This window comes from Bufo bufo, chromosome 6 (assembly GCF_905171765.1).
Source record: "Bufo bufo chromosome 6, aBufBuf1.1, whole genome shotgun sequence".
In the NCBI taxonomy this organism is placed as follows: domain Eukaryota; kingdom Metazoa; phylum Chordata; class Amphibia; order Anura; family Bufonidae; genus Bufo; species Bufo bufo.
The window spans coordinates 97,750,281-97,778,063 of NC_053394.1; the positions used below are offsets into that span (position 1 = coordinate 97,750,281).

At 44.4% G+C, this 27,783-nt stretch overlaps 1 protein-coding gene across 1 annotated transcript in view; it reads left to right on the forward strand.

Annotated features, from left to right (window-relative positions):
- Positions 1 to 1,508: 1,508 nt before the first annotated feature.
- CABCOCO1 (ciliary associated calcium binding coiled-coil 1) overlaps positions 1,509 to 27,783 on the forward strand; it is a 99,743-nt gene continuing 73,468 nt past the window's right edge. The window contains exons 1-5 of the mRNA XM_040437333.1: positions 1,509 to 1,571; positions 3,955 to 4,061; positions 18,302 to 18,471; positions 20,301 to 20,445; positions 21,137 to 21,209. Of these exons, the coding sequence (XP_040293267.1) occupies positions 1,536 to 1,571; positions 3,955 to 4,061; positions 18,302 to 18,471; positions 20,301 to 20,445; positions 21,137 to 21,209 (531 nt within the window). The 5' untranslated portion in view covers positions 1,509 to 1,535. The remainder of the gene's footprint in view (positions 1,572 to 3,954; positions 4,062 to 18,301; positions 18,472 to 20,300; positions 20,446 to 21,136; positions 21,210 to 27,783) is intronic.

Below are 27,783 nucleotides of genomic sequence, written 5' to 3' on the forward strand. Positions count from 1 at the left end.
TTTTTGAAAATTTTAAGGCGCCTTTCACACGGGCGAGAATTCCATGCGGGTGCAATGCGTGAGGTGAATGCATTGCACCCGCACTGAATCCGGACCCATTCACTTCAATCGGGCTGTGTACATGAGCGGTTACTTTCACGCATCACTTGTGCGTTGCGTCAAAATCGCAGCAAGCTCTATATTATGCGTTTTTCACGCAACGCAGGCCCCATAAAAGTGAATGGGGCTGCGTGAAAATCTCAAGCATGGTTGCTAGGAGACGATCGGGATGGGGACCCGATCTTTATTATTTTCACTTATAACATGGTTATAAGAGAAAATAATAGCATTCTTAATACAGAATGCTTAGTAAAATAGTGATGGAGGGGTTAAAAAATAAAAAAACAATTAATAAACTCACCTTAATCCACTTGAAAGCTCAGCCTGCCATGTCTTTTCTTTTTTGATGAAAAGTACCCGTGGTGACATCACTGCGCTCATGATGAGTGCAGTGACGTCATCAAAGGTCCTTTAGCCAGATCCTGAAGAAAGTAGAAAGAAGAGGAGATCCGCTAAGCGATCAAGTGGATGGGGTGAGTTAAATTTGTTTATTTTTTTTAATCGCTCAATGGACATTTTACTTTGCATTCTGTATTAAGAATGCTATTATTTTCCCTTATAACCATGTTATAAGGGGAAATAATAAAATCTGCACAACACCAATCCCCGAACTTCTGTGAAGAAGTTCCGGTCTGGGTACCAAACATGCCGATTTTTCTCACAAGCGTGCAAAACACATTAAAACGCTTTGCACTCGCGCCGAAAAATTGCGTATTTTCCCACAACGCACCCGCATCTTGTCTGGCCCTCACACGCGACGCCCGTGTGAAAGAGGCCTAATAATTGCTTCTAAAATTCTAGGCCTTCTAACATCCTAAAAAAAAAAAATGACATTTACAAAATGATGCCAACATAAAGTAGACATACGGGGAATATTAAGTAATAAATATTTTATGAGGCATCACTTTCTGTTTTAAAATGAAGAGAAATTGAAATTTTAAAAATTACAAATATTTCTACATTTTTGGTAATTTTTTTTTCATAATATAAAGGTGAAATATATTGACTCAAATTTATGACGATCATGAAGTACAATGTGTCACGAGAAAACAATCAGATTTGCAAAAAATGGCATGGGCAGGAGGGCGAAAACTGGCCAGGGGTAGAAGGGGTTAAAGAAGAGATTTATTTATTTATAGGCTTTATTTATTTGTTTATTTTGAAAGGATATCTCATTTAAAAGAAAACAAACCATAAAAGTAGCAGGAACTGTAGAAAAACGGCAGCTAACAAGTCGGACAATGTCCCTCAGCCGTCCAGGACCGGTCATGGCCCTTCTGCATCTTCATGACACCGGGCAGTGCAGCCACGAGCACGGACAGTTCCAGGTGGAGAGGACCACAACTTGAGGCGCTGCGAACGCGGCTCGTCACGTGACCAGTCACGTGGGCGGCGCCGTCTGGTCACTGTTGGCAACAGAACGCTAAACCGGGAACATGGCGACGCAGGAGGAGAACGTGTCCGAGAGGCAGGTAATGCTGGTCTATGACGGCTGCTGTCGGATCGTCTTCAGATATATTATAAAACTGTTGCTCGTGTGTGTCTTTATTCTTAGAGGATTGCGCCTCGCCCTATAATCTGCAGGAGATGCTGGAGTTTGTGACCCATCATCTGATGAGCTGTAGAATTATGTTCAAGGGGGTTTATATCTCTTAGTTTTCTCTGAAGTAAGGGCTTATTCACACATTGCAGACCAAGAACTTGCTTTTTGTCACCACAGGCCCACAATGCAGCCGCACTGGAGCGGTTTTATTGCACGTTTTTCCTTTTATGTTTTCTGACACAAATGTTGTTGTTCTGCTTAAATAAACCTCCACTCTACCCCCCCCCCCCCCAAAAAAAAGTGCAACTGAACCGCAGCATGTGAATGAACCACATATTCTGTTCACTGCTGTGATTGGTTTCTAATATGTGAATTTTGAAGCAGATTTCACCCTTTACAATGCAATGTATAAATCTTCAATAAATACAGAAGAGATCTAGGGGGCATGCTGTCTGTGTACCCTGTAATGCTGAGTTCACATCAGCGTTCAACCTTTCCGTTCTCCTGCTCCGTTATAGGAGCAGGAGAACGGAAAGGACAGATTCGGCACATAACTGAGCCTACAGACCTCATAGACTATAATGGGGTCCGTTAGGTTTCCGCTCAGAAGATGATTTTGGAGCAGAGACATAATTAGTTGTGCGCGCAGTACTTTTGTCTCCGCTCCATAATCATCTTCTGAGCGGAAACCTAACGGACCCCATTATAGTCTATGGGGTCCGTAGGCTCCGTTCGGCTCAGATTGTGCCGAATCCGTCCTTTCCGTTCTCCTGCTCCTATAACGGAGCAGGAGAACGGAAAGGCTGAACAGCCCCTGTTGATGAATGAAGGGGTGAAGTATCAGTCCATTGTACTGACGAGGCTAGCGTTGTATGAAACAGGCCCTCTTTAGAAGGGTAATGGACAAGAGCCTAATCCAGAAAACCATGGAGCAGGTGAAAGAAAATTTCCTGGCTGTGGTCACAATGACCAAAGAGAGGTGGCTGCCTGATGATGACTGGGCCACAGATAAGCCACAATGACCAGGCCACAGACTGGGACTACAATAAAACCACTGGGCAGGTCTATGACATTGACCAAAGTGGCCGGTGAGACACTGAGCTGCAGGAGAGAGAAGCAGCACCAGGGTTATTCCTGCCAGGCAGGCTCGGACTGGCCCACAGGGGAACAGGTGAATCCCCCAGAGGGCTCCTGATAAACGTGGGCCCCCAGTCCTTCAGCACAACAATCAAACTTTTCATAAATTCGCTCATCTCTAGGAGTGACAGACGGCCCAGGTAGTGACAAGCTGCAGGATACCCCAACCAAGACACCAACTATGTGGCTGTCTTGTCATTTACATAAACTTATGTGGGCTGTGTGACTGATGGGACTGTCTCCTACATGGATGGTGGCGTTTATATGGACTGTTTAAATGGTCCCCATTAGCGGGAAGAACTGATATGTGTAAATATGGCCACCATCTTGTAGGGAATGGACTAATAAATATAAGTGTGGTTATGATCGCCTCCATATGAGAGACTGCTAACCCTTTGGCTGTAAGACCTGTTGCATTGTTGAACTGTTTATGTGATGTTATAAGTGATGTGCCCTCTTGTGAAGAGAAGACATATATAATATGTACAGTAAAAACTTAGGGTCCATTCACACATCCGTGTGTGTTTTGTGGATCCTCAAAACACGGACACCGACAATGTGCGTTCCGCATTTCGCGGACCGCATATCGCCCGCACTTAATAGAAAATGCCTAATTGCGGACAAGAATAGGACATGTTCTATTTTTTGGGGGAACGGAATTGCGGACCCGGAAGTGCGGATCCGGGCAGCACATCATGCGGCCCCATAGAACTGAATTGGTCCGCAATTCCGTTCCGCAAAATGCGGAACAGAATTGCGGACGTGTGAATGAAGCCTTAAAGAGGTTGTTTGGCCTTGGAGCCAAGAACCTCATGGGTCCTAAACTGTAACCCTTAACATAAAAAAATGACTCACTGCGGTCCTGTCGCTACTCCATTCCCAACAGCTTCCGGTTCCCGCAGTAACTGCAATTGCATCTCAAGTGTTGACTCCGCCTACCATTTTCTGTACCATCAAAAGGACCTGGGGTTGCACGTCCGTCTCCCACAACTCTTATACCCTAAACTCATGAATGGGATTTTCTAACACTCCATTCACATGCATGATACTATACTCAGTAAGAAATCATCCCCTCCCCATTTTCATTTTGGCCTTTTGGTGTTTTCATTTAGTATTCTTTGTTTTTGTCTCTTGGATTTTTATTCAAGTGAAAGTTGTTTTCTCTTCTTGGTCAGGATGAAGTCCCTGCAGATCAGCTGGAGAATTTTTCAATAGGAGAGTTCCTGTCTCCTTCACAAATAAATGCTCTTATGGAGGTTGAAGATGTGGATGAAATACAAAGGTATAAATCTTTGCTATATTTGTTATGTAACTAATAAAAATTGTTATTAGTAATCTCCGTAAAAGGGTTCTCCAGTCCAAAAACTGTACTTTTGCCCTATAGACCTGTTTTTCATGTCATCAATTTCCTTCCCCTGTTCTTGGCATCACTGCATCCTGGGAGGTTGTTTACATGACTTCCTTCCTGTTTTCATCAACTTTCTCTTGGTTTTGCTAACCAAACCCAGCATGCCTTGCTCTGTAATGTTTCAGAGGGCTTTCTCCACCTAACATGGTGAGGGGAGGTGTAGAGAGCGTGACTACTGCCGAGGGAACAGTGTGGCAGGGGGAGCAAGCCCTGGGAAACATTACAGATCAAAGCATTTTGGTTTTGGTTAGAATACCCAGCAGAAAACTGATGAAAACCAGAATAAGGCCATGTAAAGATCCAGCCAGGATGCAGTGATGGCAAAAAAAAAAAACAGGGGAAGGAAAGCGCTGACATGAAGAACAAGTATATGGAGCAAAAATAAGCAGTGTTTTACACTGCTCATACCTGCCCTCCTCTCCTAATTCATCCTCCTCCTCTGGCCTAGATCTCGTGCGTGTGCCTGTCACCTCTTGGCCCGTGCGTGTGCCTGTCACCTCTTGGCCCGTGCGTGTGCCTGTCACCTCTTGGTCTGTGCATGTGCACTGCTCTGCCCACTATGCGCAGAGGCACTGATCTTAACAGTGCGCATGTGCAGGCCCGGTGTTGACCGGCGCGCGCACGAGATCTAAGCCAGAGGAGGAGGATGAATTAGGAGAGGAGGGCAGGTCAGAGGACCCCAAGGGGAGCGGTTATGCCAACATATCAGAGAGGGGCCTGGGCACTTATGGCCATAACACCGCCCCTGGGGATTTGCGGAATCTAATCTGCATATCTTTATAAAGTGTTTTCTTCAGCTTGTGGACGTGGGAAAGACACAATACAGGTACTATTTTTAGGTTGGGCAACTGTGCTATAACGTGATATGAGCAATCTAAAACGTTGGTCTTAGTAAATGACCCACTATGTGTTTATGACTTTGTAACTGCGACTTTTAAAAAAATTATTGTATCTCTCGTCTTTTACGCCACTTTTGGCACTTTATTTGAAGGGGTCGTGGCAAGGGTAGGAAGGGAGCGTGGTCAGCTACCACAACAAATTTATCTTTATTTATGAAGCCAGTGGCTGACCACCATGTTATAAGGGAAAATAATAATGATCAGGTCTCCATCCCATTCGTCGCCTAGAAACCATGCGTGAAAATCGCACCATATCCGCAGTTGCTTGCGGATGCTTTGCGATTTTCACGCAGCCCCATTCACTTCTATGGGGCCTGCGTTGCATGAAAAACGCACAATATAGAGCATGCTGTGATTTTCACGCAACGCACAAGTGACGCGTGAAAATCACCGCTCATGGGCACAGCCCCATAGAAATGAATGGGTCTGGATTCAGGGCGGGTGAAATGCGTTCTCCTGGGCATAAAATTTTCAATAGATGGTTCCGCAAAAACGGAACGGATACGGAAGACATACGGATGCATTCTGTATGCATTCTGTTTTTGCGGAACCATTGACTTGAATGGAGCCACGGAACGTGATTTGCGGCCAATAATAGAACATGTTATATCTTTGAACGGAAATGTGTAAATTCGGAAACGGAATGCATACAGAGTACCTTCCGTTGTTTTTGTGGACCCATTGAAGTGAATGGTTCCGCATACGGGCCACAAACGGAACACAAAAAAAACCAAACGGAAACGGAAAATAATATGCCTCTTGCACATGACTGTATGGTTTAGCGGTCCCTTTTAAATGGACCAGTTTTTCAGTTTCTTTTTTTTTCAGTAGTGTTTCCGTTCCGCTTCCGTTCCGTTTTTCCGTTTGGTTTCCGCTTGTGAACGGAAGCATGCAATAATGTTTAGACAGTAAGTACATAAAAAAATTGGGCTGGGCATACAATTTTCAATAGATGGTTCCGCAAAAACGGAATGGATACGGAAGACATACGGAGTACATTCCGTATACATTCCGTTTTTTTTTTGCAGAACCATTGACTTAAATGGAGCCACGGAACGTGATTTGCGGGCAATAATAGGACATGTCCTATCTTTGAACGGAAAGGAAATACGGAAACGGAATGCATGCGGAGTACCTTCCGTTGTTTTTGCAGACCCATTGAAGTGAATGGTTCCGCATATGGACCGCAAACAGAATCCGCATGAACGAAAGCGGAAAAAATAAACGTTCGTGTGCAAGAGGCCTAAGGCTGTATTACACAGATTTTTGGGCCGATAATCGCTAACGAGCTGTAATACTGCCGCCGATTGCCTGATGAACGAGCATGCTTAAAAATCAGAGCTTGCCGGCGGCAAATCGTGGTGTCTAATTACGGTCTGCCGTCGGCCAACCACTTGACAGCATGGGGACAAGCGATGGTATAAGCAATTGCTCCTCCCCATGCTGAGGAGAATATAGCTGCAGATAGCAGCTGTTTCCTCTGCTAGCTAGCAAGCGATTGCCGGCTGGGAACCCTTCCCTCCCGACAATCGCTTGCTCAATCGGCCTGTATAAATCAGGCTTTGAAGTCTCTGTGTGTATCAAATCCGTAAGGATCACTGTATTGATGGATACTCCTTTAATTGACAAAGATATGCATGGGCAGTGGCATCTATGAGAGAGAATCTGGAATGTGTTCATGAAGCCTGACAGACACTGAGGAATGACTGCTGGAGGTTTATGATCATCTAGTACATAATCCATAATTTATATAGTGTCTAGAGAAGCTTTCAAAAACCCAAAGCTTTGGGCACTTTATTGTGCCGGGAGCAGTTACAGCTCTGCTCATCTCATCATGCTTTATTTAGTTGTTGTACTTGATTTCATATGGTTGGATCTAACATGTTCATATTCACATTTGTTTTGTTTAACTTTAAAGGGAATGTGTCATCAGAAAATTACCAATCGCTTAAAAAAAAAAAAAAAATCACGTTTTTCTGTTAAGCGTAGTTTGTTAGAGATTTTCATATTTTTTTTTTTTTCAGTGCCAATGTCTATATTAATACTAGGGTTGTTGCGGGTATCGAAATTTCGATACCCAATCGATACTTTTGTCCCGGTATCGATACGATACCGGGATTTCCGTTTTTTCGATACTGGGCTGCGCTTCTGCGCAGTCTAGTATCTCTGAACATGAGCGCGCTGCTATCGGCGCGCTCATGTTCTCTCTCAGCAGCACGGGGAGAAGGAAGCTGTCCTCCCTCCCCCTGTGCTGCTGCCGCTGCCACCAATGAGAAGAGAGGGGCGGAGGAGGGGCGGCAATGAGAAGAGAGGGGCGGAGGAGGGGCGGCAATGAGAAGAGAGGGGGTGGAGGAGGGGCGGCAATGAGAAGAGAGGGGCGGAGGAGGGGCGGGCGCACTGCGCCACCAATGATAGGATTACTATCGGAGCGATGGGAGGAGACATCAGCTTCACTAGTGGGCGTTCCTTTTCCCTGCGCTGCGATTGGACAGCGCTACAGCCAGGGAGAAGGAACGCCCACTAGTGAAGCTGATGTCTCCTCCCATCGCTCCGATAGTAATCAGCAGCATGTGGAGCAGGAGAGGAGACAGTAATGGGGCACTGCGGGCGAACGGAGCGGCGCCCAGGACTAAATGGTGAGTGCTGAGACATCGCTGGGCGCCGCTCTGTGTGGCCTAATAGTGAAAGTCTGGACTCATATACAGTAGTCAGTCTTTAACACATACAGGAGGCGGGTGCCGGCAGCAGAATCGCATTGCCGGCACCCTGCCCCTGACAGGGAGCTGCGATCAGCGGCAGTTAACTGCCGCTGATCTGCTAGTACCCGCCTCCTGTATAAAGGGGTAAAATCATTGGTGGTGCAGTGTGCCCCCCCCCTCAATCCCCCCATCCCATTAAAATCATTGGTGGCACAGTGCGCCGGCCCCTCTCAACCCTCCAGTATTAAAATCATTGGTGGCAGTGGCCACAGGGACCTCTCCACTCCCCCTCATTGGTGGTGCAGTGGCAGCTTCTGATCGGAGCCCCAGCTGTGTAAGCCTGGGGCTCCGATCGGTTACCATGGCAGCCAGGACGCTACAGAAGCCCTGGTTGCCATGGTAACATCCCTGATGCTGTGTGCACAAAGCACAGAGCAGCAGGGACAGTGTGGAGTCCTATTCACCCTGAGATCTATCAGGGTGAATAGGAAAAGGGATGAAAGATCCCAGGTTCTAGCCCCTAAGGGGGGAAATAGTTATTAAATAAAAAGTGAAAAAAAACCCCCCACTAAAATATGAAGTATAAATCACCCCCCTTTTCCCAATTTCACATATAAAATATATAAATAAACATATTACATCGCCACGTCAGAAAAGTCCAAACTATTAAAATATAAAAAAAAAATCTAGGTGGTGAATGCCGGAACAGAAAAAATAAAATAAAAACTGCGCAATTCGCCATTTTTAAAAATGAGGAATGCACGTGGCTTTTTTTGTTTATTTTTTTCGCGTGGTATCGAATGGTATCGAGTATCGCAATACTTTTTCATGGTATCGAAACCGAATCAAAAATTTGGTATCGCAACAACTCTAATTAATACATGTATATAATCCTGCAATGTTCACACTGGTCACTTGGCCTAATAAAAGGTCATGGTTTCCGGTTCAGTAGAGGTAACTTTTCAGTAGCTATTAACATTATCACTGCAGGAAGAATTACAATGACAAGTAACACCTCTGTATAGATAGCACAAGGACCACCAGTCACAATAGGCGATATCACATCTTATCTGCTACCTCCTGACTTCTGCACAGGTCACAGAGCATGCCTAGAAAACTGTCCCATACAGTCAATGACGTCCCCTCCTGTCCAGTGTGTCTATGGTCCGTGTAGCTTCTCTCAAATACAGGAAGTCTTAACATACTGTAGCCTAGTGACCAGTGTGAAAATTGCAGGATTATATACAATTTAAAGAAATATAGATAATGACATGGAAACATAAAAAAAAAAAAATCACCCAAAAAAAGTTTAACATAAAAACGAAGTGATTTTCTGATAACACATTCCTTTTAAATGTAATAAAACCATCCAGACTCTCATAGAATCCCAGATTGTAATGAAATACCCAATAGCCTTAGGCTACTTTCACACCTGCGTTAGGTGCGGATCCGTCTGGTATCTGCAAACGCTGGTATCCGTTCAGAACGTATCCGTTTGCATTACCATGAACAAAAAAAAAAAAATGCGTTTTGGTGTCCGCCTCCAGAGCGGAATGGAGGCTGAACGTAGGCAAACTGATGCATTCTGAACGGATCCTTATCCATTCAGAATGCATTGGGGCTAAACTGATCCGTTTTGGGCCGCTTGCGAGAGCTCTGAAACGGATCTCACAGGCGGACCCAGAAACGCCAGTGTGAAAATAGCCCTAGGCCTCTTTCACACTACCGTATGGCTATTTCAGTGTTTTGCGGTCTGTTTTTCACGGATCCGTTGTTCCGTTTTTTTTGTTTCCGTTGTGTTTCAGTTTTCTGTGCTGTTTTTCCGTTCCGTTTTTCCGTATGGAATATACAGTATACAGTAATTACATAGAAATAATTGGGCTGGGCATAACATTTTTAATAGATGGTTCCTCAAAAACGGAATGGATACGGAAGACATACGGATGCATTTCTGTATGTGTTCAGTTTTTTTTGCGCACCCATTGACTCCATCTTTTAATGGAACGGAAATACAGAAACGGAATGCATATGGAGTACATTTAGTTTTTTTTTGCGGAACCATTGAAATGAGTGGTTCCGAAAAACGGACCGTATACGGAACGCAAAAAACGGCCCGCAAAACGGAAAAAAAAACGGTAGTGTGAAAGAGGCTTTATTGAATCTAAACTATGTCATCTACTACAACAACAATATATTGTGTAAGGCTACATGCACACGACCGTATGTGTTTTGTGGTCCGCAAATTCCGGATCCGCAAAGAAAACGGATGACATCCGTATGCCATCCATTTAGTTTTTTTCGGATCCATTGTAACAATGCCTAAAACGGACAAGAATAGGACATGTTCTATTTTTTTTGCGGGGCTACGGAACGGGCATACTGTTGCCGACAGCACACGGTGTGCTGTCCACATTTTTTGCGGACCCATTGAAACGAATGGGTCTGCATCCTATCCACAAAAAAAACGGTACGGAAACAAACAACGTTCGTGTGCATGTAGCTTAAAGCTGGCCATATATATTAAATGGGAATCACCTGAACCTGCAGAGTTTGGTGCATTCGTCCACCATCTAATGTGTATGGTGGCCTCCTGACTCTCTCCCCCAACCGCTGATGTTGGCATGGATAAGGATTGAGCACATTGGAATCACTTGCTCCTTTCTTTTGCTAGCGGGGTGTTAAAGAGCACCTGTCAGCAGGATCATCATACTGTTTGGTAGGATCAGTTCTGCTGATTAAAATGATACTTGTCTTGTGAAAATCAGTTGCAGTTTTTCAAAAAGACTTTTATTCTTTATGAAAATAAGCCCTTTAATTCAGGGGTGGGGCCTAGCCTCTCAGTGTACCTCACCCCCTCAGTTTTCTAGTGCTGGCCCCACCCTTCAGTGCTCCAAAGCCCTCATTTACATAAAAAATAAAGTATTTTCTTAAGGAACGCAACAACCAATTTTCTCAAGACAGGTATTATTTTAATCAGCAGGATTAACCCTACCCAGCAGCCTGCCTAGTTTAATAGGTTTGATCTTTAAACCACTACTGTAGGAGTCTGACATGCCAATACCTTTTAAATCCCAAATGTATGTCTAGAGGAGGTGACCTTTTCGCATATGTTTAGCCAGTAGATGAGAGGAACCTGCAGCCGCAGCTGTGTTGAAAGACACAGTCATCTGCATTGTTCAGTACATAAAATACCATGCAGTGTGCATTTTCTTAAGGGCAATAAGTAGCAGACATTTTCATCTGTATAGGCCTGGCCATACGTTTAGTGGGACCATCTCAAAGTGTCCAGCCGAATTTCGAACACTGTGTGAATTTAGCCTTTCTAAGTTTGGCATAACACACTCCTCCTTCTTGAATAAGTGTTTCAGGAGGCCTTAGAGGTTGCAGCCATAGATTCAATGTTACTACCATTATCTACCATGATATATACCGTACAATTTCAACTGACTTTTTTGTTGCCATCCATGAATTTCCTTCCATTGCCTGCTGCACTCTCCTAAATGGACTAGACATCTAACTGTAGTTCAGGTAAGGCCTGCTGAGCCAATCACTGGCCTTAGCTGTGACCCTTCTCACCAGCGATTGGCTGATTAGACCCTTCTCTGCACTTCTGGCGTGTCGGCGTACGGTATGGCAGGGGTACACAGTAACTGAACCGGTCCGATATCTGCACAGAAGAGGATGCAGCGGGGAGAAGCCTAGAAAGTAGTCATGTGAGTAAATCGCGTGACCACTACCATCCTGCTACCCATGGACGGGACGACCTAGGCCATAGACGGGCAGCCAGGGCCTTCTGACCAGCCACTGAGGGGATATACCAGCATTCCACCTCAGTGTGCCATAGCATGCAGTTTATTGGCATTTATGAAAAATTGTTAGGAAGTGGCCAACCCCTTAAAAGGGATTGTCTCACTTCAGCAAATGGCATTTGTGTATCATGTAGAGAAAGTTGAAGGGCATCTGTCAACAGATCTGTACCTATGAAACTGTCCGACCTGTTACATGTGCTCTTGGCAGCTGAAGACATCTGTGTTGGTCCCATGTTCATATGTGGCCGCTGTATTACTGGTTGGGGCGTGTCTCTGCCCTGTCTCACACTGTCCAATCAGTGTTGCTTGTGTCAGACTGTGTAAGGACACACCCCTTTGACAAGAAGAATGGTAACACCCAGGGTTGTCAATATTGATTTCTATGATTGGCCTATGACCTTAAGGTCCTTTTTGGGGGCAGCAATAAAGGCATACAACTCGTATGTCGTATGTAGCCTTCTGTATTCATTTTTACTGAAAAAGCCCAAATGACATTGCATAAAGATAAAGTTGAAATATGGATGCATACTCTAAAGTCGTTTTTAAACCTTTATTTAAATGAATCTCCGAGCTCTCCACTAATAATTATGTGTAGTATAATGATTTCATTGAATGAATCATGTTGATAAGGGAAATTAAACTCCAGCTGCAGCCAGGCTTTAATAATGTTTAAGTCATAATTTATTAATGCAGCCAAATGTTTAGATATTGATTTTTATTCAGGTTACAATTTACATTTCATTGAAATGCCATCTTCACAAACAATACGCTCAGTAGTTTAATAAATGTCATATTCCTTTCATGTCCATTAAAGTCTTCCTCCAATTACATTGCTGCCAAATCAGTTTTAATGCTCTAAAATAGAGGAAATAGTGTCTGTCTCTTCCACCAGTCTCACAGCCATTTGTCCTGTACGTTCTGTAGACCTCATGCACACGATTGTGATCGGCCCGGGAAACATGGTCCGTGTATCTGCTGGATTTCCTGGGCCAACAGCAGCTCCTCTGAACTGACTGTATCATAGTGTTTTATAAAGCAGTCAGTTCATATCTGATTGCGGATCTCTTGTACTGAATTCACAGGGGAGCCGCGGTCAGCCCAGGAAATCTGGCATACACATGGACCATGTTTCCCGAGGCGATCACTGTCATGTGCATGAGCCTTAGGGCTCATTCAGAAGGCTGTAGTGGGGTATGCGGTCTGTAAATTGCGGATCCACAAAACACGGATACCGGCACATGGCTGGCACTTTGAAAGAGATGGCTATTCTTGTCTGCCATTGCGGACAAGAATAGGACATGCTCTATCTTTATTCCGGGGCTGCGGAACAAAACTACGGATGTGACACCGTGTGCTGTCCGCATCTTTTGTCCGCATCTTTTACGGCCACATTGAAATGAATGGGTCTGCACCTGTTCCGCAAAATTCATACGGTCATCTGAATAAGCCCTTACTACAGCCATTGCTGTAAATGGGTGTGCATTTCTCTGTTGAGCGAGCCCCTGAGGAGCCGGTGCAGAGGTTGAGAGTGGTAGTGGCCCTGATGAGATGTTGTGTCACAGTGTGCTCCCTCAAGCCGTTGCTCCCTGGGGTTCGGTGTAGTAAATAAGTGATGTGATGGAACCAGGCAGAGATTATAGGACAAAGTACGTCTTTCTTTACTGAGTGCAACGACAAATAGCAGCAGTTCATACAAAATGCAATTTCTCCTCCCAGATAATGGGGTTTGGCGGTTGGCAATTGAGGAAAAGATGACACTCAAAAGTTTCCCTTCCCTATGGCTGTGCTCTGGCAATTGTGGCTGTAGGTGTCCACTGTATGATGCAGGCTTCTAGCTATGCATGTATTGAAATCCAGTGGTGGTGTCTTAGTCTGTTTCCCACCACCTTGCAGCAGAGTCTTGATAGCTTGATTGTGTGATCACTCTACTGACACAAATACACCATAGTTTACATAGCATCTGTAGCCTAGGACTCTGCATGCTTTCTGGGGCAGTGTTCCTCCTAGATGAGCTGTCTCTTCGATCCTCAGGGCCTGGAGGAGTCGGAGCTGAATTGCAGGCTCCCTCACTCCTCACTCTATACTTTCTAACTCTTCCCCTCCCTTGGCAGGAAGTCGGACCTGCCCACTCCTACTAAGAGGGGGACAAAATGGGTTGGTAAGTCACATTCCTGTCTCCAGACACTGCCAACCGTACCCTATCTGCTGGTGAACAATGTGTATAGCATGACATTACATTACCTTGCATTACACTACAAACCATTTACAATAGTAGTACCACCAGGTCTGGGGTACTACACTTGTGTGACGTTCAGTTCCCTTAGTTATCAAGCAATTCTGCTATTATGGGGTGTGGGGAGTACTTTATTGGTATTCTATGAAGAACACTGTTTGGCACTATATATGGTAGTACAACTAGCTTTGCTAGCATTAATTGTATTAGAATAATTGTAGCTGCATTACAGCTTGCAAACAGATATTTAGATTATGATATGGTGAGGATTGTATGCTTTCTCCATCTGATCTCTAGCAGTAAATAATGACATGCTAGCAACTGGGTTAGTGGTCTGGTTTCACAGAACAGAACCTCAGAAGTGATAGGGAGAAGAAACTTCCCTCCAGCAGCAAGAAGTTCGGACGCTGTTAGCCAGCCTCTCACAGCACTGGATATGGAAAGAGAAGGCGTGCAGGGGGTACAACTGAAGGTTTAGCCAACAACGGCAGGCTGCAGTTAAATAATTTAATAGGGAAAGTTGTACAGGATGACAATGCCTGTTTATTAGGCTGTTTAATAGTTTGAGTTACAGATATGTAGAAGTAGTGGATAAGTAGAACGCCTACTAGACTGAGCTAGCAGAACCAATATATTCATGTGAAATAACATGAGTTATCTCATCTACAGCCATCCTTTTTTTCACAGTCCACTCTCTTTTTATCATAGACCTCTTGTGTGACCCACCCCTCCCCCATGAATGTCTGTTTCGGTACTGGGGCTGAGTCTGATGGTGCAGCATCCCCATGCTACGGCTAAAGTTTATGGAGGACTGCTTTCCATATGTGGCTGTAACAAATGTTTAAAAGACTGTAAATGGAATTTCACCCATAGCAATCACCTGGGTACCACTGCTGTCTCCTGTTACTCAAATACCCGCAGAATTTATAATTGGGCTGAATTGTATAACAACCAGAGGGTCACAATAATAATAATATGACGCTTGTATCAACCCTGACAAGTAACAAATATATAGAAGTAGAAGCTCACTATTAGATGACAGGTATCAAATGATGATGGTAGAGGCATGATGGCTCAAATAGATGGAGGAGAGCAGAGGCGGACTGGGAACTTAAAGTGGCCCTGGAAAAAATACTAAAAGTGGCCCCGTTTTGTAGTTGGGTCCAAATTGATGGAAGGCAGGGCCAGCAATACCATATTGTGGCACATTATACCGCCCCAACAGAGCCAAATACCACAATGCATCATCAAATACTTCCCCAGGAGCACAAAATACATCCCCAAAAACTTCTACTGGCCGGCCATAAGGAGGGCCCAGGTGGCCCCCTGGACATCGGCCCACCAGGAAATTTCCCTGTAAGGTCCGTCTCTGGAGGAGGTCAGTCAGGTAATGAAGCCGAGAGATGAAGATAACCAAGAATAGCAAACAAGCATTAACTGACCCTGATTGTAGCTTTCTCTGAAACTTTCTATAAATCTATCTTAACTAAAACTTAGCATAGCTGAACAAGGAAAGGCTAAAACAAAAAAAACTACAAACTGCAAGAAAAAGGACTGGTTAGGAATACTCAACCCGACTACACAAGGAACTGGATACTAGAAATACACAAGGATTTACTGAATAGAAATGCACTGGAAACCCATGGCTGATGCGAAACAGTTTTAAAGAGAGGCTAAGGCTAGTTACTCACTAGCGTTTTCCATCTCTGGCAGACTGCCGGATGCTACATGGCCGCACCAGGCAAGCATGCTGAGATCTGGTTGTACAAGAACCGCTGCGTGCAATGGTTTTTGACATGCTGATTCTCAGCATATTTTCTGGGTTGCTGCTGGATTTCCGCCAGTCCCTATTATAGTTATTGAGGCCAGATGATGATGCAATAACTTATGGCAGTGGCGAATCCAGAGATCTCCGGCTGGCTGCTCCCTGCTGGAACAGCCTGCCTGAGATGGTAAATGCTAGTGTGAAACTAGCTTTACCAATCAGGAACTCATTCTAAATAAGGTCAGCTGAGCCCCAGTGATGCATAACATCTGCCCCAAACAAGCAACAACCCAATATTTTATTCACAGTAGATCATAGAACACATATCAGATGTTGACAGTGTGACATTTTACCATTTCACAAAAAATAACTCATTTAGAACTTGATGGCAGTAACGCATCTCAAAAAAGTTGGAATGGGCAGTACTAATAAAGAAGCACCGGGAGAAGCAATTTGCAACTTAAAGGTTAACTGTCATATTATTTATTTTTTATGTAATTGGATTGGTCTGACTAAGTTTACCTTAGTTCCCTAGTTAATACTTTTACTTTTGTATAGGTATTGAATTACCTAGTAATTGCAGCATGTTCTTTCCTCCCCCAGGCATTTCAGTGGTGCGGCTAAAACAGCGTTGCCTGGTGTCCTCTGTGTCTTATCTTCTATATACAGAAGACGGAGGACGTAGTAGTGGGCATTCCTGAACGCTGTGTGTGCGATCCCGTCGGACCGGGATAGTGCCGATATTCGCGATAAAAATTAGCGATTAGAATATTTGCGATCAAAATTCGCTATTAGAATATTCGCAATCAACTACTCAGGAGGAAGAGGGCGTGTTTAAGTATGGAGAAAGACGATTGGTTGGGGTGAGGCTGCACGTTCCCGAGATGAGCCAAATGAATTCTGGGTAGTTAGGGAGGGAGGTCTTAGCCTCAGGGTAAGGGCATATGCGGCCATGTTGAGAAGATAGTCAGAAAGAAGTCTTGTGAGGAGCGGTTGCTATGGACGGAATCTTATTAAACAAGTGGTATGTGAACATAATAATTAGTGATTATGGATTATCAACATAGCTGCAACAACATATATGAAAATTGAATTTTGTGTGAAAATATGACAGTTATCCTTTACATGAAGTGATTATCGTGTAAATTATCGTTAAATCAAGCAGAACTGCAAGATTATCGAGCAGTGTAAAAGCAATGAACGATAGAGCAACAACCAACAATCGGTAGATGTCACGTCGGTTCAATCGTTTGTGGGCACAAAAATCATCTTCGGACATTACCAATTTCATACGTGTGTAGGAATTGTTCACTGCACGCACAATCACAGACAATAACCATGCCACTCAAGTTATCTCTTTATGTAAATGCAACAGTTACAAACAATGGAATATGCAATCAAAATGACAATTTTGTGAACGATAATCGGCGCGTCTAAAGGATCATTGTTGAAATGTTCACTATACCAAGAAATGACTCGTTTGTCACTCACTTGTACCAATTACAGTATCTACTCGCACATGACTCAGTATAAAAAGAGCATGTCAGAGAGGAAGAGTCTCCCAGAAGCAAAGATGCGAGGAAGTTCACCAATCTGCAAAGAACTGTGTCTAGAAATTATAGAACAATTTCATAAAAATGTTCCTCAACATAAAATTGCAAAGACTTTGACTATCCCACCATCTACAGTACATAATATCGTCAAAAGATTCAGAGAATCTGTAGGAAACCATGTGCGCAAGGTCAATATTGAATGCTCGTTATCCACAGGACCTCAGGCGGCACTGCTTTAAAAACAGGTATGACTCAGTACTGGAAACAAGAAAGCAATGTGTTCATTTTTTTGCAGATTGCCGCAAAATTCCAGTTGAAATGAATGAAAGGCCTAAAAACCACATTAAGTACACTTCAAAAAAAAACAGACTCAATAGAAAACCGCATAATATTTTGATAAAGTATAAACGTACACTAAAGCTTCCTACCAACTTTCCAGCACTGGTTGGGTGAATGTGGGCTACACAAACAACGTAGCACAGTAAGCTACGCTGTTTCTGTAACTCCTGTAAGTTGCTGGAAACAGCATAGCTGGCTGTGCCACATTGTCTGCGTAGTTCCCATTAACTGCTGGGGGAATTATGGAAACAGTAGAGCACTGACTTCGGCAACTCCAGCCACCACTTACTATAGACTTCATGATCCATTTAGACAATTTCTGTAGGATTTGTAGCCAGCAATAAAGCGTGAAAAACGAAAACAACAAAAAAAATATATGCACCAGGAGCATTTATCTAGATGCATTGGCTACCGAAAAAGGGCTGATCATAAAGGTGTGACTTTGTATCTTCAATATGTTTGTTCTAGGCACCTGGATGTTTTTCCAAATTGCCAGAGCCATTCTCTTCAGATGAGCACGGGGGCAGTCCATGGATAAAACGGGCAAAGCCCTGTTCACATCTACACCATAGAGGTGTCCATCTTTTTTGCTATTTGCTTGCGCTATATATAACAATCGGTGATGAAGTCTACAGACAGATGTGAATATGAAAATAGTAGTTACTAAATACATGTGTTAGGGGGAGAGATTGTTTTCAGGGAGGGGTGCACCAATGTATTTGTATCAGGTTGTTGTGTATGCCTTATTTCTCTTTAGCACTTTGTGTTTTTTGGAATGATGTTTTCACATTACTTGTTTCTTCTTTATCTTTCTCAGGCTAATGGAAGGGTGTCTTAATGTTGAAGACCCTGAGATGAATTTGAAAGAAGCCGTCTTGGTAGATTATTATGTGTCTGGACTCTGCTGGGGAAAAGACAGAAACTTTAACTTACAGCAGTTGAGCGGTTTAATGGGACTATTACATTTACTAATGGAAAATCTTCAAGGTAAATGCTTATTAGGTGCAGTGTGTATACTGAGATCTATTCATCAGTAAATTACATATATTTTAATAATCGTAGACTAAATAATTGGTATTACACCACTGACGATAGCATATGGATAATATATGGTGCTCTTTATACTGGATTATATATTATATACAAAGGACAGTGATATGTGCACCTTCCAGTGATGCTTTCTGATCTTGGGGATAGAAACAACTCTTTTCCTCCTCAAGATGAGAAGGGCTGGACACCCTTTTTTGGGCTGCAGTAAATCACTCACATCCTGTCTGTACAGAAAATGCTGTAAAGATGTGATTATCTCTAATAGAACTATAGTTTTAAAAATCAGATACATATTTGTCCTCTTCCATATATAGCTATTATTTATTCAAACTATATGGTAATGTACACATCCACCGATTGCACATCCAGATTGTAAGATGTGCAATAGCACTCTAGATTAACGCCCACCACCTGGAAGCCTAAACGGTGTCTCCATCCGGCCCGTTGGAAATTTACTGGTACTACTCAGAGCAGATGCCACTTAAGCCCCCACAGTTGTAATCCTCCATTTCTAGTCCCAATCCCTACTTAGCCCCTACCTCCACTCACTGAAATTACTACTTTCTGCACGTCTGCTATAAGCTCTGCTCACTTAGCAGTGCTCAGAGACTGGACTACCTTCTCCTGTGGTGCTGCAGACAGTTGCTGTACACTGGAGTAGCGTTCAGTCTGATTTAGGCCTTGAGGAGTCATCGCCTACATCAGCGCACACGCACCCAGCACTCTTCTTATAGGCCGCAGGCCTGAGACAGCCTACGTTTAGTGCGCAGGCAGTAACTGAGTGAATGCCATTCACTCTGTCTCAGACAGTGCACTGCATACGTCCTGTTCAGTGAATCATTTAGTGAATGGCGATGGCGGGATGCGTGCAGTGTGTTACCTGCGACAGAGTGAATGGCATCGTCTGTAATTGTGCCTTGGCGGTGGGTGCTCCCTTGCCCCTCCACTTGTTACGGGTGCAAAACAGGAGATGTAGATGCTGTGGCCGGCGAATGGTGCTGGAGTCAGTAGCCAGGCCAATTGTAGAAAATAGACAAGTCTCTCTTTGCTAAAGTGCAGAATGGGAGTTGTAGTACATCCAACAGTATCAAACACAGTTCCAAACAATTTACAGTGCAAATCTTTCCCGATAGCAATATGGATATGAGCTATAATGGGGTTGTTGTACTCCTTCTTTCTGTCTTTTCCAAATCTCTTTCTCTGCAGAATATAAGGCTGGCAATAAGGTTCTTGCAAACTTGTTTGTAATTCCCTGATGAGGGGTACAGAATGAAGATACTGCTGCCCATGACCATGTCAAAGTGTGGAAGGGTGTATTAACAATGTCAGACAAACATCGAATACCTTACTGACTGACTCCAATTGTCAGCCATGCAGATTCTGGAATTTTTCGTTATTTCTTTCTTCCTCTCTCTGTACAATAGAGTACTGTAGAATAGAGATGGCTTTCTTGATGCAAGTATCTCAAAGATAGTGATTCTCTGAGACTTAGGTCTAGTCTTCTGAGGAGAGAGCACATGTAGCTAACACTAGACAGATAGTGGTGTATCTAGGTCCACCTCCTGGTCTTCTACAAGGGCAGAGTCAGAATTGTTAACCCTGACTGATCCATACAAAAGTATGCAGATACAATACAATGCATTATAACATTAATATTCTAACATTAATTTATATAATTAAATATCAATAAACAGTTTTGTAATTACCCTATTCTGGGGTACTGCATAACCACCAGTGTGCTAAGCTGTCTTTGTTCTATGTTTCAGATAGAAGGTTGTCACTTGAAGAGAACATATTACAGCTAACAAGAGCCTTGACAGGCATAGGGGATAGTATGCTTAAGGATAAAGGAAAATTAACAGTTTTGAATGTCGACCAAGCTAAAGATATTATCAGCTACTTTAAAATCAGGTATGTTTCTGTGCACCCTGAAGATACGATGCAAAATTATTAATTTGAAACTAGTAACTTGATACTTACCACCTATGTTGAAAACATTCCCTCTTAGACTAGACTGTGTAAAACTGATCCAGATGTATCACAGTGGCTGATGCTGATTGCACTATAGTCTTTTCTAATTTTAAACCAGTTATTAGTCCTATTTTATACCAGAATCTTGCAGCAAAGTTTTGTCACGTCTTAAGCCTTTTTCCTTTCTGGCAGGTCATGTCTTTTTCTTGCTGAGTCATGCCTCTTTGTCAGATGAAGCAGAAAAAAGTGTCTTAAAACACTTTTTTCGTGCATATTACACCAGAATTCTGGCACATTTTGATTAGTAAATGTTACCCTGTATGTCCCAACTGGAATGATTGCTAATAACCTAACATTTTCTACTAGATGACTACCTAGCATAGCACATGTACAGTAGATGGCGTAACTGATGCACCAGTTTTATCACAGTGGCTCATGGTAGATGATAAATGTGATGTATGACTAGACACTTTTGACTAACTTTACTAACTTGAGATGCATTTTACGCCAGAATTGTGGTGCACTTTTGGCACAAAGTGTTGCATAACTGTGTTTGCCTGTTAAATGTAATCTATCTTTCTCGATTTACATAATGATTTAATATTCTTCTTTCCTCTTTTTTACTTTTTAGTTTATTTCAGCATTATAGGCTTTATGAATGCATGTTCACTGTCCCAAGGGATCAAATTGTTGTAGGTGCAGAGGTAAGCAATAATATTCAAAGAATATTACAGTTTTCTTTATGTTTAGCAATTTTTGTCTGCAAACAAAAGCATATGCCTCTTTGAGTCCACCACCCAAATTTGCACAGAAAAATTGTCTTTTATGGGTGTGATCATCTCAATGAAAAATGTATACAGAATGAATTGGCTAATGGAGTGAGCAAATACGTACAATACACAAATAATAATAATGATGATGAATGACCCCACAATCATGTTGCTTATGCTTGGCATCTCATCAGCATATCAGAACCAGGCCCAGAACACACAGAACCAGGCCCAGGCTATGATTAATAAAACAGCTGGTGTGCTGTACACAAATCTACCCCAGCCCACATAATCATAGGTGCTCCTATCTTTCTCAGTCCCCATGATGACCCTTTCCTTTCCCAATTCAAGTGTCCCCATCATTCTTGGACCCCATCATGCCACCCATCCAATCCATAGTCCCTAGTATGGCTCCCTCTCTCCTTCTTGTATTCAGCATGGCTCCCCTCTTATTCTTGGATCCCAGTATGGGCCTTCTTGTTCCTGGTCCTAAGTATGGCTTCTCTTCTCATTCCTGGTCCACAGAATTACTCTTCCCCTTATTTCTGGTCCCCACCATGGCACCTCTCTCATTCCTGGTACTGACCATTGCTCCCCTCTCATTTCTAGTCTTCAACATGACTCTAACTCTCTTTCCTGATCCCCAGTATGGTTCTCTCTCTCATTCTTGGTCCCCTCCATGGTTTCTGATCTCACTAATGGTCCCCACCATGTCTCCCCTCTCATTCCTTGTTCCCAGCATGGCTCCTCCCTTATTCATAGCCCTCGGCATTTCTGTGTCTCTCATTCCTGCTCCCCAGCAAGGCTCCCCTCTTATTTACGGTCCCAACATTGCTATCCCTCTGTTTCTCAGACAGCCTCCACTTTGTGGTCTTTTCAGAGGTTCCCACTAGAGATGAGCGAATTTATTAAAAGTTCAATTCGGCTGATTCGCCGAATTTCACAAAAAAATTAGCTTTGTGGCGAATTACACAAGTCACAAAGCGCATTTTTTGTAAGAAGCAGGTGCAATGACAGGGAGCTGCGATAGCGCCACCCCGTCAATGTACCCCTCAGATGCCGTGTTCATACATGATATAAAATAAAAAAATGTAATCAAACTTACCGCCTCCATTTACTCGCGACGGGCCGTCCGCCACCATCTTGCTTCAAGATCTCGGCCGAAATCCTGTGCAGAGTGAGATTACGTCATAACGCCGGCTGGCGTGGTGACGTATGATGTCATCACGCCGGCCAGCCTGATGATGTAACCTCGCGCTGCATGAGATTTGGGCCAAGATCTTAATACCTGGCTATTATTCTTAAAGTTATATTTTTGATATTATATACTCATTGGATTAAAATAAGCACGTTTCCTAATAAAACACGCACTGCGAGGTGAAGCTGGACAATCTACTTTTTGTGAATTGGACTAAAATGGTTTCCTTATTGTGAAAGGGCACTTTACATGCTCATATTTTGGCTCCATCTTATGCCGAGCTTTAATAGGGCTGACAGAGGTGCATGAGCTCTCTACTGTACCTCCATATGCCACCATTTTATATGGATGTTTTTTTTCTGCTGGATTCTGTATGAACTTAAAATTGTGGCATGGGCCATCAGAGTCAGTATGTATAGAGAAATATGTCTATCCAAAACAGAGGTGGCATGAGGCTGCATGGCTCTGTACTGTCGTTAAGGTACAGTCCCAGTTGAGCTCTCAATATACTGCCTTTGTTAAGCATAAAGAAATGACTTCAGAAGCCATAAGGAATGGAGAGCGCTTTTTTATAGACCCAGGGAGGATTTTAATTCATTTTCAGTAATAGAGGAGCATTTATTAAACTAAATATGTATTACTCTCATACATATGAACACATGCTGTAAATGTCAAAAACAAAATGAAAAACAAAAGTATATGAAATATTATTTTATGCTTCATGGGTTAAACATAATAAAAACAAGAGACATCACCATATAAATCCCATGTAACTAACTTATGGAAGTATACCCACCATAATTTATCTTAATTATTTATTCTATTCATCTCAACTCAGCTTTTAAAAGTAAAAGTATTATTTTACATTTATATTCTTCTAAATTACATTTAAAGGCTCTGTACACTTTTGATGACATTTTTATTATTATATCATTGTACTTATTTTGAGCTAAAAATCATTTTGTCAGTTGGTCTTTATTAAAAAGTCTTTTGCAGCCTTGACTTTATCTAGTAGCAAGATCTACATTTTCACACTGTTCAATCAGGCAGCTCATGTGATGGGCTCCTTATTTCTTATACACTCATAGCTCAATTCTTATATTCCTGATAAAATAAGTGTTTATGTCCTTTTAGTAATTTAGAGACAAGGTTTAGTAGATGACTGGCACAAAATGAAAGTAAAAAGTACAATTCACACAGCTCGAAAAACTGTTAACCCTTTGTGACAGAACGGCTCAATATTTTTATAATAAAGACTAATTAAAAAAAAGATTTTTTAGCCCAAAATGAGTAAAATACAATCATAGAAAAAATTGCCCCTGAAGGTACAAACCGGATTCCAAAAAAGTTGGGACACTATACAAATCGTGAATTAAAACTGAATGCAATGATGTGGAGGTGCCAACTTCTAATATTTTATTCAGAATAGAACATAAATCACGGAACAAAAGTTTAAACTGAGAAAATGTACCATTTTGAGGGAATAATATGTTGAATCAGAATTTCATGGTGTCAACAAATCCCCAAAAAGTTGGGACAAGGCCATTTTCACCACTGTGTGGCATCTCTGTCACGGAACCATGAACCAGACGTACAACAAGAGATAAGAGAAAATAAGAAGGCTTTATTGAAAATAAAGCTGTAAAGCAAAAGTCCAAACGGATGGTGAAACCGAGCAGAGTCTTAGCGAAGCCAGAGGTCAGGAACCAGAAGGGTAGTCAGACGAAGCCAGGATCAGGAACCAGCAGGGTAGTCAGACGAAGCCAGGATCAGGAACCAGCAGGGTAGTCAGACGAAGCCAGGATCAGGAACCAGCAGGGTAGTCAGACGAAGCCAGGATCAGGAACCAGAAGCAGCAGCAGTCTTAGAAGCATGTGAACACAAGAGGACCAAGCAAGGAACTGAAGCCACAGACCTCCTATATATATGAGCTAGGCATCCAGCTCCTCCCAGTGGGAAGGAGGAGCCGCAGGGTGGAAGGCTACAAGAAACCCAGAAACCAAAATGGCCGCCAGCACATGTCAAACGAAGGAGAACAGCAAGAAGGTAAGACCATGACAGTAGCTCCCCCTCAAGGGCCCCTCCTCCGCGGAGCACAAAACGGTTTCTGAGGGAAGCGTGCGTGGAAGGCTCGGAGCAAGGCAGGAGCATGGACATCTGCGGAGGGAACCCAGGAACGCTCCTCTGGACCATAACCACGCCAATGGACCAAAAACTGCAACCGACCGCGGACCAGGCGTGAGTCCAGGATATTGCTCACCTCATATTCCTCACGATTGCCCACTTGGACCGGACGAGGCCGAGGAACCGAGGAAGTGAAACGATTACACACCAGTGGCTTCAACAGGGAGACATGAAACACGTTGGAGATCCGCATGCCAGGAGGAAGCGCAAGGGCATAGGCTACCGGGTTTACCCTGCGAAGCACTCGGAAGGGACCAACAAAGCGAGGCGCCAGCTTGAGAGTGGGCACTCGAAGGTTGAGGTTGCGGGTGGACAACCATACACGGTCTCCGACCTGGTAGGAAGGAGCAGGCGCTCGTCTGCGATCAGCCTGGAGTCTCTGGCGCTGCGCAGAGACCTCAAGGGACTTCTGGATCTGTACCCAAGAAGCACGTAGGACGGAAAGGTGATCCTCCACAGCCGGAATATCCTGGGGAGAGAATACCTCCGGTAACACGGCAGGTTGGAACCCATAATTGGCCATGAAGGGAGACGTCCCAGAGGAAGAGTTCACCGCCGTGTTCCTGGCAAACTCAGCCCAAGGCAGGAGGTCAACCCAATTGTCTTGGTGATCGGAGACATAGCAACGAAGGAATTGCTCCAAGGCCTGATTGGATCGTTCTGCGGCCCCATTGGACTGAGGGTGGTAGGCCGAGGAGAAGGAGAGATGAATCCCCAACTGGGAGCAAAAGGCGCGCCAGAACCTGGACACAAACTGACTCCCCCGATCCGACACAATCTCCTTGGGCAAACCGTGCAACCGGAAGACCTCCCTGGCAAAAATCGTGGCCAACTCTTGTGCAGAGGGTAACTTCTTGAGAGGAACACAGTGGCACATTTTGGAAAACCGATCCACAATCATGAGAATGACCGTATGGCCTCGGGATGCAGGGAGGTCCACAATGAAATCCATCCCCAGGTGTGACCATGGGCGCTCCCCGGTGGCTATGGGTTGCAGAAGGCCCAACGGAAGGTGCCGAGGGGACTTACTCTGGGCACAAACGGAGCATGCCGCTACATATGCGGCGATGTCGGAACGTAGGGAAGGCCACCAGAACAGACGTGAAACAGCCCAGGACAGCTGATTCTTTCCAGGATGCCCCGCGGTCTTGGAGTTATGGTAGGTTCGCAACAACCGAGTGCGCAACTCCTCAGGCACAAAACATCTGCCGTTGGGTCTCCCAGAGGGAGCACCAGATTGAGCCGCCAAAATCTGCTCACCCAGGGGAGAGGTCAGGCTGGTGCGAATGGCGGCCAGGATCTGATTCGGAGGTATGACCGAAGTCGGAATCGACTCCTCCCTGGACAGCTCGGAGTACTGCCGTGATAAGGCATCCGCCCTGATGTTCTTGGAACCGGGTAGGTAGGAGACCACGTAATTAAAACGTGACAAGAACAGAGCCCATCTGGCCTGACGTGGTGTCAATCTCTTGGCCTCAGAAAGGTAGGTCAGATTCTTGTGGTCCGTCAGGATGAGAACCGGAACCACCGAACCCTCGAGCAAGTGCCTCCATTCTTTAAGGGCCTGCACGATGGCCAATAACTCCCTGTCACCAATCTGATAGTTGCACTCCGCGGAAGACAGTTTCCGGGAGTAAAACCCACAAGGAAGCAGAGGACCCTCTGGTGTTCTACGCTGAGACAGAAGGGCGCCTACTCCCGTCTCAGACGCGTCCACCTCGAGGACAAAGGGCAACCCAGGGTTGGGATGCGACAGAATCGGAGCCGACACAAAGGCGGACTTTAGGGCCTCAAAAGCTCGGATGGCCTCGAGCGGCCAGACCTGGGAATTACTGCCCTTCCTGGTCAGATCCGTGAGAGGCTTGGCCAGCATGGAAAAGTCCCTGATGAACTTCCGATAATAATTGGCGAAGCCCAAAAAGCGCTGCAGGGAACGAAGACCACTGGGCTGGGGCCACTGTAAGACAGCCGAAACCTTCTCAGGATCCATGGAGAACCCCTCAGCGGAAATGATGTAACCTAAGAAGGTTACCTGGGATCGGTGAAATTCGCATTTCTCAAGCTTACCGAACAGCTTGTTCTCTCGTAACCGTTGCAACACAACTGACATCCAGAATGTGGGCCTCCATGGATTCAGAATATACCAAGATGTCATCCAAATAGACCACCACACACTGCTGCAACAGGTCACGGAAAACATCGTTGATGAATTCCTGAAAGACTGCGGGCGCATTGCACAACCCAAAGGGCATAACCAAGGATTCATAATGACCGGTACTGGTGTTAAACGCGGTCTTCCACTCATCGCCCGCCTTGATCCTTACCAGGTTATATGCCTCCCTCAGGTCGAGTTTGGTAAAGACCGTGGCCCCTTTAAGGCGATCGAACAGCTCGGAAATCAAGGGTATCGGGTAAGCGTTCTTGATCGTGATGCGATTGAGACCCCTGTAATCGATGCAAGGCCTCAACTCACCGCCCTTCTTTTTCACAAAGAAAAATCCAGCCCCTGCCGGGGACGAAGATTTGCGAATGTGTCCGCGTGAAAGCGCCTCCCTCACGTACTCCTCCATGGCCTCATTCTCCGCTACTGACAGTGGATAGACTTTGCCACGAGGAGGAACGGCACCAGATTGTAACTCTATGGCACAATCGTATGGGCGGTGCGGAGGTAGGGCAACCGCGCGCACCTTATCGAATACATCCCGGTACTCCTCGTATTCAGGAGGCAACAGAGAGTCCGAGGAAGTACACAGCAACTTGACAGACCCATGGATGCAACTAGCCCCACACTGCGGTGACCACGAGAGGATCTCGACCGATCTCCAATCGAAAGTCGGATTATGCTTCTGGAGCCAGGGGTACCCCAAGACCACCGAGTAGTGTGGAGACGAAATAACCTGGAGGCAGACCGACTCTCTGTGAACGGCCCCAATGGCTATCCCCACTGGAAGGGTCTCATGAGTCACGTGTGGCGGCAGAAGGGGTCTGCCGTCTATCGCCTCAAGAGCCAGTGGGGAACCTCGAGCCTGCAGAGGAATGGAATTGGCGGCAGCGAACACACTATCAATGAACAAACCACCAGCACCAGAGTCCACCAACGCCTGGGTTGTCACCGAGCCCCCGACC